Below are 16,042 nucleotides of genomic sequence, written 5' to 3' on the forward strand. Positions count from 1 at the left end.
TGGATTGCCCTGCCTAGCATGACATGGGACGACCAGGGTGAGGGTGTATCTATACCCAGAATTGGTGCAGACCTTGTAAAGGACACCTTGAGAGGCTGGACATCTTCAAGTCAGCTGGTCCTGACAGATTACACCCTAGAGTACTCAAGGAGCTGGCAGCTGTCATAGCCTAGCCATTGGCAAAAATATTAAAAAATTCATGGCACTCAGGTGAAGTACCTGAAGATTGGAAGAAGGCCCATGTGGTACCCATCTTCAAGAAAGGCTGGAAAATAGATCCCAGGAATTACATACCAATCAGCTTGACCTCAATTTCCGGTAAGATTCTGGAGAAAACTATCAAAGAAACCCTTCTTGATAAGCTGGCTGTTGGCAACATCCTGAGGGATAGTCAGCATGAGTTTGTTGTGGGTAGGTCTTGCTTGACCAATCTCTTCTCCTTCTATGACCAGATGACATATCACCTGGACAGTTGAGAAGAGATTTACATCATATATCTGAACTTTAAAAAAGCCTTTGATCTGGTGTCCCATGATCTCTTTATGCAAAAATTGGCCAAATGTGGCCTCGGCTACATCACAGTTCAATGGCCGGGAAATTGGGTCCGAGGTCAGACCCAGAGAGTAGTAGTTGATGGATGCAAATCATTATGGCACTCCATGACCAGTTGTGCCCCCCAAGGCTCTGTTCTTGGCCCGGTTCTCTTCAGCATCTTTATCAATGATGTGGACATTGGTGTCAGAAGCGCACTGGCCAAGTTCGTCAATGACACTAAACTTTGGGGCATAGCGTCCACACCTGAGGACAGGCTAGTCATCCAGGCTGACTTGGATAAGCTTAGTAAGTGGGTGGATATAAAGCTGATGACGTTCAATACCGAAAAATGCAAGGTACTCCATCTCGGGGGGCGGGGGAGGAGGCAGGAAAAGAACCCACAGCACGCTTATAGGCTCAGTAGTGCTATGCTTGCTAGCACCACTGCTGAAAGAGACTTGGGGGTCATGACTGACCACAAGATGAACATGAGCCACCAATGTGATGTTGCAGCTGGTAAAGCAAACAAAACTCTGGGTTGCATCCGTAGATGCTTTTCAAGTAAATCCCAGGATGTCATCCTCCCACTGTAGTCAGCCTTGGTGAGGCCACAGCTGGAGTACTGCATCGAATTCTGGGCTCCACAATTCAAGAAGGATGTAGAGAAGCTTGAGGCCAGAGGAGAGCCATGTGCATGATCAGAGGGCAGGAAAACAGGCCTTATGATGAGAGGCTGAGAGCCATGGGACTCTTCAGTCTGGAAAAGCGCAGGCTCGGGGGGACCTGGTGGCTGCCTATAAGTACGTAAGGGGTGTGCCTCAGGATCTGGGGGAACGTTTTGTTCGCCAGAGCGCCCCAAGGGATAACAAGGACCAATGGTCATAAACTGTTCTGTGACCCTTTTAGGCTGGACATAAGGAAAAACTTTGTTACTGTCCAAGCCCCCAAGGCCTGGAATAGACTTCCTCCAGAAGTGGTGCAGGCAGCTACTCTCAACTTTTTCAAGAAAGATTTGGATGTTTATCTTGCTGGGATCCTTTGACCCTAGCTGACTTCCTGCCCCTGGGGCAGGGGGCTGGACTTGATGATCTTCAAGGTCCCTTCCAGCCCTAATGTCTCTAAATCTATGAATCAGGTGCCAATGCTCAGATCATGGGTGTTGCCATGATGTCTTGTTGCCTCTTTATGTAGCACAATAGGGTGTTGGCGATAGTAAGTCCATGTTCCGTGCATTTGGTCGAGAGCAGGATGCTGCTGGAATTGACTTTTCTTACTCCTTCCTTGCTGATGATTCTGTTCCAGAGGTTTGAGTCCCTTCCAACTCTGGAATTGAAATCACTGAGAAGAATGAGTTTCTCCCTCTAGAACGTCAGAGGACTTGGTCAGGATTGACATAGTATTCCTCCTTCGGATTCATCGGCAGTGTCAAGATTTAGGGCATGTGCACTAATGACAGTGGTGTATTGGCTCCCTGCCAGTTTAAGATGGAGAGTCATGAAATGCTCATTAATTTTAATAAGGAACTTGTTGAGTTGGTTTATGAGTTCATTCTTGATGGCGAAACTGCATGAAGTCAGGGTTTGCCTTTCTGTTTACCCTTCCAGAAGAAGGTGTAGCCATCTCCTTGCTCTTTGAGTTGCCCCTTTCCCACTCACCAGGTCTTGCTCAGTGCAACAATATTGGTGTTGTCACCCAAGTTCTCAAGCCACGATTGTGGTGCAGCACTCTACTCTGGCCTTCACTATTGGGACGGTCTGTGAGGGTCCTGATGTTCCAGGTCCTAAATTGATTGTGCATCTTTCTTGAATTCTTCTGCAGCAAAGGTGATCTCACTGGTGTGGTTAGGTTAGATTAGCAATATTTTTGATGAAGTTTTTTATGAAGTAAGGAAGAAGGTAGACAGGGTGAACAGGGGGAATCCTGAATAGGGCTGCTTATTTGCAGTTACAACTGCTGCATCACACTCCTGCCTTCTCCAAGTGCTAGATAACCTTCTTGTTACTGCTGCCTTCATGCCAGTTCATGACTAGGAGCTTCAGACCTCACAGTCCTGCTCCCATCATCAGCTGGTTGCCAAAGGTCTTGAAGAATTGCTGGAAAAGTTGTTTTCATGGAAGACATCTGTGCATGATTTCTTTTATTATGGAGAAGCTGCCGCACAGTTCGTGACCGAACAGGACCGTAATCCAATGGCAAGGAGGCCAAGACAATTGGAGATCTCATTCTTCTGTAGCCTTCATCTCCCTTTGCATCCATTGAGATTCTAACATCTTCCACCCGCTCTGCTGCTGAGGACTTGTAGACCCATGGCTGGGGGCTGGGCAGGTTTATTATAGTGGTGACCTGTACTTGCCATATCACAGAACTATCAAAAGCTTTTGTGGCTTTTCAGGAGGGAAAGATTTGCCATCTGCTGTCCCCATAACATCCTGGTGGTGCTACAACTGCTTGGTCCATGACTACTTATTTGTTAGCACTACCCTTGTTTATTCTGCAGCTAACCTTCCATGAAGATCATTTCTCTATTTGCCACCTGTGGACGTGCTGGGTAGCAGTACACCTCTGCTGCCAGCTACAGCAAATATTACTCAGGGGTACAGTAAGAGCAGCTGTATGCTTCTGTATAATGTGGTGGATTTAATAGAATCATAGAAAATTAGGGTTGGAAGGGACCTGAGGAAGCCAACTAGTTCATCCCCCTGCTCAAAGCAGGACCAGCCCCAACTATATCATCTCAGCCAAGGCTTTGTCTAGCCGGTTCTTATAAATCTCCAAGGATAGAGATTCCATAACCTCCTTGGGTAACCTGTTCCAGTGCTTTACTACCCTCCCAGTGAGAGAACTTTTCCTAATATCTAACCTAAACTTCCCTTGTTGCAATGTGAGCCCATTGCTCCTTGTTTTCTCATCTCTCACCAGTGAGAACAGTGTAGTTCCATTCTCTTTGGAATCACCATTCAGATAGTTGAAGGCTGCTATTAAATCCCCTCTGTCTTCTCTTCTGCAGACTAAATAAGCCCAGCTCCCTCAACCTCTCCTCAAAAGTCATGTGCCCAATCCCCCTAACCATTTTTGTTGCCATGCATTGGAGTCTTCCCAATTTGTCTACATCATTTTAGTAGCCTGTGTGTGTAGGCGGTGGGGGTGCAAAACTGAACACAGTACTCCAGATGTGGCCTCACCACTGCCGCATCTGTTTCTATAAGACATGTAAAGGTCAAATATTTGGCCCACTAAAGAAAAGAATATTTGTGATTAAAAAAAATCTAAACTGCTGGATTAGAGCAGTCTTATTGCAGGCATTAGCTGTTAGAATTATGTAGAGAACACAAACAATATAAAAAAGGCATGTCTTCAGAATGGCATGTTTAGAGACTGCATTTATTTTATTAATTGTTAACATGCTTAGTTTGCAGTAAAAACCCAAAGGATGTTCTCTTTTACCATCAGAATCTATTGAACTTAGCACCTTTCACCCCTGCCTTGAAGAGCTCATACTCTGTCAATGTTTTAGGTTCCAGTAGGATTGAACAAACAAATTTGTAGGATGTAGCCATGATTGACCTGTGAGGATCATTCCCTTTTCAATTATCTTTCCTACCAATGGTCCAAGAAATAAAGACTGCTGTAATCAAAATAAAATCTTATTTTTAAGAAGAGCACTTTATAATGCATATTCATGGTTCAAAATCATGTATTTATATCAAAGTACCATTCTTCACATAACTAAGACTTGTAAGCAAAGCTTTTTTCTGCCTTCCCTTGAGTAAATGTTGCTTGCAGCTAATCATTGGGTATGGACTGAGCCATGCAAGTCATTCAGGGAAGTTCCTCTAAAATGCAAGGTCAGCTTGTTGTTCTAGAGCCAGCAGAAGCCTCTCATGGGAAATTCAGGGCAGTACAAAGTCAGGGAGCAGCCTCTTTAGATTGAATGTCTCTCTTGGGAAATGCTTTTTTTTCCAGACAGAAATCTAATCTTATCCTAGAGAAGCAGGTCTGGAAAGGACCTCCAGAGGTCATTTAGTCACCCCTTTCCTGAGTCAGGATCATCCCTATCTAAACCATCCCACATAGATCAGTATCTAAACTCAACTTAAGTCTACTGTCAATCCTAACACAACATAGACCTTATCACCCTAACCTGCCACTGGTGAAGCAGGGGAATCAAAGCAGCCAATATCCTGCTTGTATAAAATATTGTGAATATACTCTCAAGAGGTTCTGGGTAGAGGGCCACACCCCATGCTACTGAAGAATGCAAAATCCCCCACAGTCCATACCAATCTGACTATGGGGTAAAATTCTTATTGATCTCAGATATGGTGATTAGTCTGACCCTGAACAGAGGGAAAAGACCCTCTAGCCAGGAACCTCTGAGTTTAAATCCTAGCACACCACAGTCAAGGGCTCCAGCCTTGGCTGTAGCCAACACCCAGTGCCTCTGGGAAGGCTTTAAAACACCCTGACAAATATAGCAGAAAAGGGGTGGGGAATAATTCTGTTCCCTATGATCACTTGTTAAAATCGTGGTTCAAAAGAGGAGTGAACTCTTAAAGGGTTTGATTGATAGTCTGGCCATGGAACTGATTTCTCTGTCACATGGAGGGTGCGTCTGGAAATTGGGCAGAGGGTTAACAAGTCACACACAAACTCTGAGGTCAGCAATATTTTTTTAATGAAGTTTTAGGCTTGCTACACTTTGGTCATGCCTCCGATTCTTCTCTTCAACCTCAGAAGGAAATTAGTTTGCTTGTCCACAATATCTTGTTGCCAGGACCTTTTCAGCCCTTCTGGAAGTTCTACTGTCGTGGGCCCTCCAATACCCTATTTATCTGCGTACCACATGCCCCCACATAAGACACATACTTGGTTTTGGGAAGGCAGAATGAAGAAACACAGACTTTTCCCCTTTTAACCAAACTGTTCAGAATCAGCTTCCTTCATGAGATATACACCCCAATTTTCAACAGTTAATTTTAAGGGGAAAAGTTAAGTAAATAAAGTATGCAAGTGGAGTTTTTTCCCCAAGTACAAGAAAATAAAGTTAAATGAATTTTAATAATTTTTAAAAAACCCAATTGTTATGCACACACATGTACAACAGGACAGGACAGACCTAGATGGCCTAAGGTTTGTTATCCTTGTTATTCTTTGAGTTATACATAGTTAAACTGTTATGATAAACATTCAAATTACATACCTGCATTTTAATCAAGTTTACTCGCGTAGAGATTCATGTAACATAACATTAAATCTATTTTTAATCCTAGCCGTATGCATTCTAAAAGTATATAAAGGAGTTCAGTGTGGGAAAAGGAGAGGCACTATATCATTAATAACATGGTCAGAAACTTCAAGTTCTGTATCCCATACATATACCAAAAAAGGAAGAAAATGGAAATTTGAGTGCATCTGTAAGTAATAAAAATGTTTTCCTCTATCTGTCATGATTACTCATTGCCACCCCAGTCAAAGTCCAAAGGAACTTTCAATGTACGCTACACAGCATTAATTCCATCCCATCCTTCCTTTGCTTTTCCCACACCCATTCCAAAGAAGTTCATGCTGTTTGGGTGTAGCCAAGAAAATCTATTAGTATAAGACACTAGTGATCAAATGGAGCCTTTGCCTGTTTTTGAGAATTGGGAAAACTGCCTGCAACAACATTGCTTTAGAAGTGAGGGTGATTATTTGTACAAGTCAGAAGTGACTTCCCACCCCCCCCCCCCCCCCCCCCTCCTCCAGGCTGGGGCCAGGACCCCTTCCCTCCACCCCCCCACCGCCCGCTGTTTCAGACTAAATTGTCAGAACCCTAATTTGGGTAAATGCTGATTCTATAAGAGGAACAGTGATCGATAAAAATCTGCTTTTGCCTTTTTCCTTTGTGTCACTGACAATGGGGAGGTTTTTATTACAAATTTTACATGATTTGTTTTCAGTAAAATAATTATATATTTTTTTATGATTTGTAACGAATTAATAGATTTCAGATTTACAAATTCAGCATGCATTTGAGATGTAAATACCCTTTATCTAGCACTTAATGGGTGCTAATCTACAGTACACCCAATAAGTTTATATTTATTCAATAACCATGAAGCCAATGATCATTGGCTTGTAGCATGTGAAATATTTAGGTCACAGGATTTTGCAGTATTATATTCTTGGAATAAAAACGTAAGTGGGATAATAATTGATGGATGGAAATGCAATCTCTGTCAGGAGGTAATGAGCTTTTTTTTGCTTCAGGGCTAGATGAAAGGGCTGACAAGACGTCCTTGCCTGGAACCTCTGCTGTTTTAATATATCTGAAAATAATACCATTAATTTTGTACTTCATGAGGCCCATTGGTTCTAATATTAAACAGAGATATAGTTAGAAATAAGGCCAAACTTTTTTTAAAGGACTACCAATATATCCATCCAAATTTCCAGACAAAGGGCATCTTTACATGAAATTGTGAGACTGCTGCTTCTATGTTTGATATTCCGTTGGATCACAAGAAACATTGGAGGCGCATCTGCTGCTGGAAAAAGTAATTTACCTTTTATGAATTGGTTATAATTTCACTAATTGTATTTCGTGGCTCCACACTTCTAAATGAATTTACTGAAAATGTTTAGCAAAGTGATTTTTATTCTAATCATGAATAAAATGTGTAAGTATATACAACTACGTAAATCAATTTGCTGTGGTAAACAAATTTTATAGTTTGATCTAGGCCATTTTTCACAAAGAGCTAGTCCAGTTTTGGAAACTATAATTCATTTGTATCTGTAGTTACCTAAATACAATAAACTTTCTTTTCCAAGGTGCTATCTTCTCTTGGCTTGTGATCTTGGTGATCTTGTGATCTTGTCCCCAAATGCCAGGTCTATAATAAAAGAATTGTTTGAATAGTAAGCAATGGCTGAAACAAGTTTCTTTCTCTTTCTCTCTTATACTTCCCCACCCTCACTTCCCATTTCAAAGAAGTTGTAGACCCATTTGTTAGATAGGATTTGGTAACCAACTTAAATGTCCTTGGGATTCACTTGAACACTAGATCTTTCACACAGTACTGTTACAAACATCAAGTTTTTCTTTGACTTTGCTGATATAGGATCAATATTTAAGAAATGTTTCTTGTTGTGGTGTATAATCTAATCCACAAATACTAAATATTAAGGTATTAAGTACTAATAATATACTTTAGACAGTGTTCTTGGCATGAGAGGAATAAAATACAGTGGGAGTCAAAATTGATGTTCCACACCACCTTGTTTCCAAACCACCTTCTCTCTTTAGTACTTTCAGATACCATGTTAGTGTAAGAATGATGCTGTAGTTGTGATGGTCCAGAGATTATATGAGAGAGAAGGATTTCTTAGAGTAATATCTTTCATTGGACCAACTTTCGTTTTTAGCTGTATTGGTCTTCAGACCTTTGGTAGACAAAATTGTATAACTCAGAAGCTAGGAAGCATTATGGTAGTTAGAAGGTTTGGTGGGAAAGACAGTCAAGATACATATTTGTTTTGGCAAGGCACTCAACTATTTGAATGCATTACAAAAACTGGCATTTGAATCTTTACCGTTTGAAAAAAAAACCAAGAAGGAATTTTCAAAAGAATAACTTTTCTTGTTAGACTTACAGTATCTTTTACTTCTGGCGATGCGAGAAACAGCAACAAACAACCTTTCCTGCAGAGTTCAACTAGTTTGGATTTTGATTTCAGCCAAAATCAGGAACTGAATTAATTTAGACCCCCCCCCCCCCCCCTTTTTTTCCTCCACATTCAACATTTATTTAGCCCCCCCCCCCCCCCCAATTTTTCCTCCTAATATTAACATTTTTGGCAAAAGTTTGGTTTGTTCCTTATTTTTTCCAAATCTCTTCTCACTCTTGAGTGCTGTGCTCAAATCCAGTGTTTTCTGTTTTGAGAATAAGCATATTTCTATGGGCCATATTTGCCAGGTGATGAAATTTCAACAGACACATTTTGAAATATATTTTAAATATAATTAAAGATAATTGTACTTAATGTTTACACTTTTTTCCTCCCCTTTAGAGCAGTGTTTGAAGTAACAGCTAACACTTTTCTGGCAGTATATGTTTTTATTTTTCTCTTAAGACTGAGGGATGGGTTTCATGCACTTTTTTGGTTTCTTTCTGTGGATAACCAAGTTATCAATTAAGCTGTCCCTGACAGGAAGACAGGACAGGCTGGCTGTTTTTTCCCCATGATGATGTGGAGTGCATTAGAGCTGGCTGCTTCACATTACCTCATTCATGGCTGTGCATCTCACACAGTTGAATGTTGTTACTTGTTGTACTGTGTTGAGAGATCTTGTACTTCATGCCACAGCACTGCTGAAAGTTAAAAATGAATTTATTCCTCTCACAATCTGATCAATAGGATATTTTTGTCTTCATGTGACTGAGATCTCTTTGTTACACAAGAACAGTCTGAGCCAGTTGTGTATATTCACAACTCAAATGTACAGAATTTATTTTGTAGGGTGGCACGGTTGGTGTTTTTGTCTTTAAGCCATCTAGTAGCAAAGGAACTTAAGTATTAGTGGTGGTAGGATGAGCACTACCTTAGTGCATTATCTTAACAGTATTCAGATTGGATCAATTTATGGCAAGCAGTGAAGTTGGCAATATAATAGAAAGAAGTATTGCATGATGCATGAGAAAATTGGGATAAAAACGTAGTGCTCACATTGACTTAAGCTTTCTGCAGCTATCAGCATACTATGTAGTGTATACTCATAGCACCATGAAGTTAAACAAAAAGTTGCACTAGAGTTATGTAATTAATGCCAGGTAGAGCTAAGTGTATGAATATGGTCTGTGATTGCAGACCTCTGTTCAAAGAGTTTGCATGTCTGCTTCTACAGAGCAAACCATCAAGCTAAGTGGTTTGTGTTTCAATAATATCTAGTGTGCATGTATGCAAATAGTGAATGACAGCCAGTTTATAGGCCAACTCTGTGACTTAATATCAGTAGTGACACACAGAGGGTGCATGGGGTTGCATGTGCACCCCCTGAGAGTGCTGGTGCATTCCCTGACAGCCAGCGTTCCCCGCTTAGGGAACAGGCAGGGGGGACAGGTGAGAGTGGAAGTGCCAACAGCGTGATCTGCCATGGTGTCGTCCGTCCCCCCCTGGTCACTGACTGGCTGCTGTGGGGGGTGGGGAAGTGCCTCCCCCCACTGGGACTTGGGAGGCACTAGTCGCCCATGCTTAATATCTTAACAGAAATGAAAGTGGTAGCAATGGCAGACATCTTCTCAATGATCAGAGGGAGCTCAAGTTGCTTTGGGCAAGGACAATAAAAATAACTGTGAAGTTTACAGTCAACCTAAAGCTAGTTGCTAGTATTTTGTTCTGTCAATAAATACATTTCACCTGGATGATCAGTTTGGGAGGAAGGGGAAAACAGTTTATGTAGACTTGGAATAGAACATGGAACTCGAGAGAAGTGCCTTTTTGGTCTCTTCAGACAAAACCAACCTTTGGGACATTGTGCTTCAGGAGACATTTGTGCTGTTCCATGGCATAATTCAGTAGGCACACTTTCATGTCTGGCCACAATAACACTGTCATACTAATTTGTCTGTGTGATTTTAATTTGTAAAACTTTTTCTTTTCAATTTTATTTTTATTATTGTTCAGTGTATCCAAGTGATGATCTCTTGTTTCATTCTGTTGTTTCTTTGCAATTGAGACTGACTTGACAGTATATCTAGTATCTGATGGAAGGGATTTCCAATTCTGGAATTTGCTTCTTCCTTGGTTCAGAAAACCCTTGTCATCCTGCAAAGTGTGTTGCAAATCCTATTTGTTCTTTCAGGCTTTTAATAAGGTTGAGGGGTGAGTTGATAAGTTTTTGCAGATTGGACAGGGTTTTGGTTATTTTTTTAAGTTATAGTGATTTGGGTATTGTAAATGTTTTGCAGGCTTTTGTAAAAGTCTAGAGCATCTTAGAGAAGTGTGCTCTACAAACTAACCATAAGCAGTGCTTGGTATACCAGTGTCAGCTTTTGAAGAGGGAATAAAATTAAACAAGACTTTGGATTATACCAATAGCTTCCTTTTTCATGGTTCATTATTTATTTTCTAGAAAGCAGAGTTGGCCTCTGATAAAGACCTATACCTTGACAACAGCTCTGTTGAAGAAGCCTCGGGAGTCTATCCTATTGATGATGATGATTATTCTTCTGGGTCAGGCTCAGGTAAGGCATTTTATCAGTTAATAAAAATATGGAGAAAGATATTTAGTATTATTCCATATGTACAAGAATAAGGCCTTGTACTAGAAAACAGTGCTTCAGTGGAAGTCTCAGGCATTTGGCTCTGTATATGTGGAGTCCTCTGTATCTTTCCAGATCTTGTCCTTATGTTTTGATCTCATGCTTTTACTTCCCTACTCAGAACATGAGCAGATGTTCATTTCAACAGGTGGAAATTTATGAGAAAATTCCACTTGTGGAAATCTTTCTGGGAGAGGAATTCTATGGGGATTCTGCCTGCAGCTGGTTCCTCTCCCCTGCTCTCTGCACCTTCACCAGACCAGCTTAATTTCAGTCTGGAGAAGGCAGGAGGAGCAGTGGATGCTCTAGTCCTCCTGTTACACAGGGGGAGTGGAGCAGTGGGGAAAAACTCCTCATGCCTTGCCCAAACTGGGGGCAATGCCCAGTTTGGGGTAGAGGCAGGGACCAATGGTGGCTTTTCCCCTCTCCTCTGCACTGCTCTGGAGGAGATGGGTACAGCAAACTAAAGCCTCCAACCTGTTCCTCAAGCCAAGCAGTGCCTGGCTGGAGAAGGAGGCAGGGAGCAGTGTGACAAAGTCCCTCACCCACATCTCAACTCAAGGACCCCAGTTGGGGGAGTGGGTAGGGGGCTTTGAATTGCTGTTTCAGTCCCCTTCTGGCCTGGTCCAGGGGACCGGAGCAGCAGAGTAATATTCCCCACTCCTACCCTCTCACCTGCACCCATTCCCCTGATCAGACAGTCTCCAGGCTGCACAAGAACAGGGAACATGGCTCTGCTGCTTCACTCCCCTCCCTGAAGGGAAGGAGAGAGATTTTGTCTTGCAAGGGAGATCTTCCAAATTGACACCTGGAAGATCTTTCTCCTGGAAGTGGCATGTTTCCCCTCAGAAAAATTGAATGAACACTTGTATGCTCATAGTTTCTACTGGGAGAATGGTAGAATGCCTTTATGTGGCCTCAGTTCCCTGTATTTGTCTCTCCAGTTCTGGCAGTGCTGTCTGGAGTTTGGAAATAGGTTTTTGGACAGGCTTTCTTTTCCCACAGTAAATTTGAATTCTAATGTTAGTAATATCTTTATGAAAGTTCTGAGGTTTCATTTATTTTGGAGGGTTTGTTTGGGGTATTTTTTTGTAGATGCTCATTCAAATAAATACTCTTAAATATACATTTAATCTCTTCTGTAGAATCTAGGTTTTGTTGGATAGAACTGATAACTTACTTTGATGTAGTCACATCAATTTACAGATAAAAGAAAATAAACCTAGTGATATTTAATGTGACCTGTCTGCAGTGATGCATCATTAGATTGTAAGCTGGGTAGGTGTCAGCTTTATGAATTGAGTGATGAGGAAAGGAACAATTATCCAAGTGGGAATTGTGTCACTTGACAATACCCTAGATATCTGTATTGGGGACCCATTTTATTTGGATCATTTAGTAGAGTAAGGTATATGGATCCCATAGTGAGTTTTCTTCCTAGTTGCAGCTTTATAGACAGAACTCAGACTTAACAAGCAGTGGCTCAGAACAATTCCTTCACTGTTCAAGGGACTTTGTCTAAAGCTGTAGCTGAGATATGGTTCAGGACTTTTGAGGGGGTAGGGTAGGAAGAGATGATGAGGTGGCAAAGAGTCTTGGTTTCAGACTAAAACAAACCTACATGTTATATTTCTGATTCAGTTGAACTCCTAGGTCATGTCCAGACAAGCACGGATGTGTGGTATGTGGTGCCGCAGACCTGTCTGCAGCACCACGCACCGCGCATTCAGGTGTTCCCCATACTGCTACCTTGCAGTGCATGGGGAAGGGACCAGAAAAAAGCAGGGCAGTGCACATGGCAGCAGCATGTGCTGCCCAAAACTGGAGGAGCCTGGCTGGCCAGAGCCATGTCCTAGCCACTGGCCAGGCTCCCTGCTGCAGGAGTGCTGTGGCTGCAGCTCCCCAAGGACCCCAGGCCCCAGGTAAGGCTGCTGAGGCCAGCAGAGTAGCTGCCTTCAGCCTCCCTTACCCCACCTAGGGTAACCTTCAGTGCACCAGTGTGCATGGCACAGATGTTCCCTGGGCACAAGTAGCAGCAGCACAAGGTATGCTGCTGCTACTTGTCCCCGGGGAAACAAGCATTCCCACTTGTCTGGATACACCCCTAATGTTGCTAGATCTGCATTAAACTTTGACTTGAGGTTGGGACCAAATCTCTTGATTCTTGCCTTCTGTCTCTTCCTGAGATTATACAGTAGTATATTTCCCCACTGCTTGATTCTAACATGGCAGGGCCCAACCAGTGATTGGATGTGTTTACACTTGTACATAAGCCAAGCTCAACTGTAAGGAGACCTAATTTTTTTTAATGCCTACTTGCTACTGAACATGTGCCAGTGAGTGTAGTACTACAATAACCTGCTGAATTTATTTATTAGATTTATATTCTGCCCTTCCCAAAAGAGACCCAGGATTTCTTACAGTAGAAAGCAGATAAACTGTAGAGACAAATAAGTTATTAAAATAAAATAATATGTAATAGAACAAACTTCTTAGGTAGTTCCCCCAAGCTTAACTTTGTCTACTTGAAGACCTTCCCAAACAAAAAAAAGTCTTGCAGTGCTACCAGAAGACATCCAAGCTTGGGCTGTATTGACTTGAAGTGTTCACAGCTCATTTCTTTGGTGTTTGTACTTCTCGTTTGTTAGAAAAAGCAAATTATTTATACATTTAATTTTGTTCAGCATATGCTTTGACATGTGTGAACACACATACCAATATTAACATCAGCTACTTCTTTTTGCTCCAGTTCTACAAATGCAAGTTATTGAATACAAAAAGGAAATGTAGATTTTTGTTTGAGCTAACCATCTACAATTAATTTGTTAGTGGATTTTTGTGTATAAATCAGTTACAAACTAAGGAGCTTATTTCGGCCTGTTTGGCCATTGAAGCTATACTGCAACATCCCATTAAGGACTACCTTGCAGATTCACCAACCTATCAAGAGGCCTTGAAAATCATTGAGCAGATGAAGAACAACAAAGCACGTGGCCTATAACAGAACATCTGCTGAAATGTATAAGCATGGTGGAAAAATGCTCTCTCACTATGTGTCCTTCTCCTGAAAATCTGGACACAGATTCCCAGTGACTTTGCATGCCAGAATTGTAACCATATACAAGAAAGGAGATGGATTGGATTTTGGCAATTACTGTGGCATTACGCTTCTGTCCATAGCTGGGAAGATCATAGTTTCATAGTAGCTAGGGTCAGGAGGGGCCTGAACGGATCATCTAGCCTGACCCCCTGCCACGGGCAGGAATGAATGCTGGGTTCACAAGACCCCAGACAGGTGATCATCCAACCTCCTCTTGAATTTGCCCAAGGTAGGGGCGAGGACCACTTCCCTGGGAAGTTGGTTCCAGATTTTAGCCACCCTAAGTGTAAAATATTGCCTTCTGATCTCTAACCTAAACCTGTTCTCCATCAGCTTATTACCATTGTTCTTTGTCACCCCAGGTGGTGCTGGGGAGAAAAGGGCTCTGCCTATTTGCTGTTGATCTCCCCTGATGAGCTTGTAGGCAGCAACTAGGTCCCCCCTCAGCCTCCTCTTGCTGAGGCTGAACAGGTTCAGGTCCCTCAGTCTCTCCTTGTAGGGCCTGTCCTGCTGCCTTCTCACCAAGCGGGTGGCCCTCCTCTGAACCCTTTCCAGGCTGGCCACATCCCTTTTGAAGTGCGGTGCCCAGTAGCAGATGCAGTACTCCAACTGCGGCCTGACCAGTGTCGCATTGAAGGGGAGTATCACCTCTCTGGACCGGCCTTAGTCAGGTCAATGAAGGCCATGTAGAGATCTCAGTGTTGCTTGCAGCGCTTCTGCCGCTGTCTAGCAAAGAAGATCATGTCTACCATACCTCCGAGTGGCCTGAAACCATGTTCAGATTTGGGGAAAATCTCTTTGACAAAGGGAGTCAGTTGAGGGGAATGAGGATAAGGATCTTCATTTTTTGATTGAATCAGATTTTTGTTTATTTTTAAGATGCTTTAAAAAAAAAAAAACAACCTATGTAAAGATGGTTTTAATTTAAGAAATATTAGAGCTCAAAGATATCATCATGGAATAGGGATTATAATTTCTAATTATATACTATTGGAGGCAATATATTCATGTAACCTTTTTAGAAAAGTTTTATACAGGCCATGGACTATATTAAGGACCCAATCTTACAGGATTTCCAGAGGCTTCTCTATAGGTTAGTAAAGATTAAAGAAAACCAGTCAACCCAATGGAACTCGGTGCTCAATCTAGAAGATCCCATTAAGCATCTCTGTGATGCTTAGTTTCAGTTTTCAACTGTGGATTGAGATAACAGAGATAACATCCTTGTTAGCAGTATATGGAGATGAGAGATAACCGACCTGATTACCTATCTTGAGCCCTGTCTTTCTGCAAGTTTGTGTACAGAGAGTCAAGCCCTTACTTCTCTCTAAAAGTGCAAACTTTCAAGATGTTAAATGAATACTGGATGAACATCTTGCCAGGGTCGTTTGACCCCAGTACTCTTTCCTGCCATGGCAGGGGGTTGGACTTGATGAACTGCTCAGGACCCTTCCGACCCTACCAACTAAGAAACTATGAATAGAGGATTGTTGGGGGTGGAGTAGATCTGGGCAAAGAGGAGGAGTTTGGAGATAAATGCGAGGAGTTTGGAGATAAATGCAAGGAGGGGTAGAAACAAAAGAGAAACATTTTGAGCAGACTATTCCAGAAGTCTTGAGAAAGACGTTTCTAAGTATAGCCTCTGTATTAATTTTAAGATCTAGTGAGGGAATGGTATGGTACAAGGGGAAACCTGTCATGGCAGCAGGTTTGCCAGGCTGTGAAAGATATCCTGTTTCACCCTGTCAATATTTTAATGAAGGTTATATCAAACAACAAGAATGCACTTTTTGTAGAAAACAGTGATCAAGGTTTCCTGATCAGTGATTTTTAAATCATGACTTAAATCTATTTGATTTAAATCAAATCTGCCCTCATCCTATACTTCCAGCTTGCCATGGCTGCTGCTTTAGAAGTGGGCAAAATAAGAAATGTAAGAACACCTTAATGGCCAATCTGAAGAAATGTGATATTAATGTCAGTACCAGTGAGACTCGGGCACTGAATTGTCCCCAGTACCACAGTGATGTGTAAAACAAGGCATCGGTCATTTTGAGCAAACTCACTTCACTATGGAGACAGATAGACAAGAGACCAAGGGAAA

At 41.9% G+C, this 16,042-nt stretch overlaps 1 protein-coding gene across 1 annotated transcript in view; it reads left to right on the forward strand.

Annotated features, from left to right (window-relative positions):
• SDC2 (syndecan 2) overlaps positions 1–16,042 on the forward strand; it is a 58,578-nt gene that overhangs the window by 20,714 nt on the left and 21,822 nt on the right. Inside the window, exon 2 of the mRNA XM_006028001.1 lies at positions 10,649–10,760. Coding sequence (XP_006028063.1) covers positions 10,649–10,760 — 112 coding nt within the window. The remainder of the gene's footprint in view (positions 1–10,648; positions 10,761–16,042) is intronic.

The sequence above is a fragment of the Alligator sinensis genome, unplaced genomic scaffold (genome assembly GCF_000455745.1).
Source record: "Alligator sinensis unplaced genomic scaffold, ASM45574v1 scaffold191_1, whole genome shotgun sequence".
Classification (NCBI taxonomy): Eukaryota; Metazoa; Chordata; order Crocodylia; family Alligatoridae; genus Alligator; species Alligator sinensis.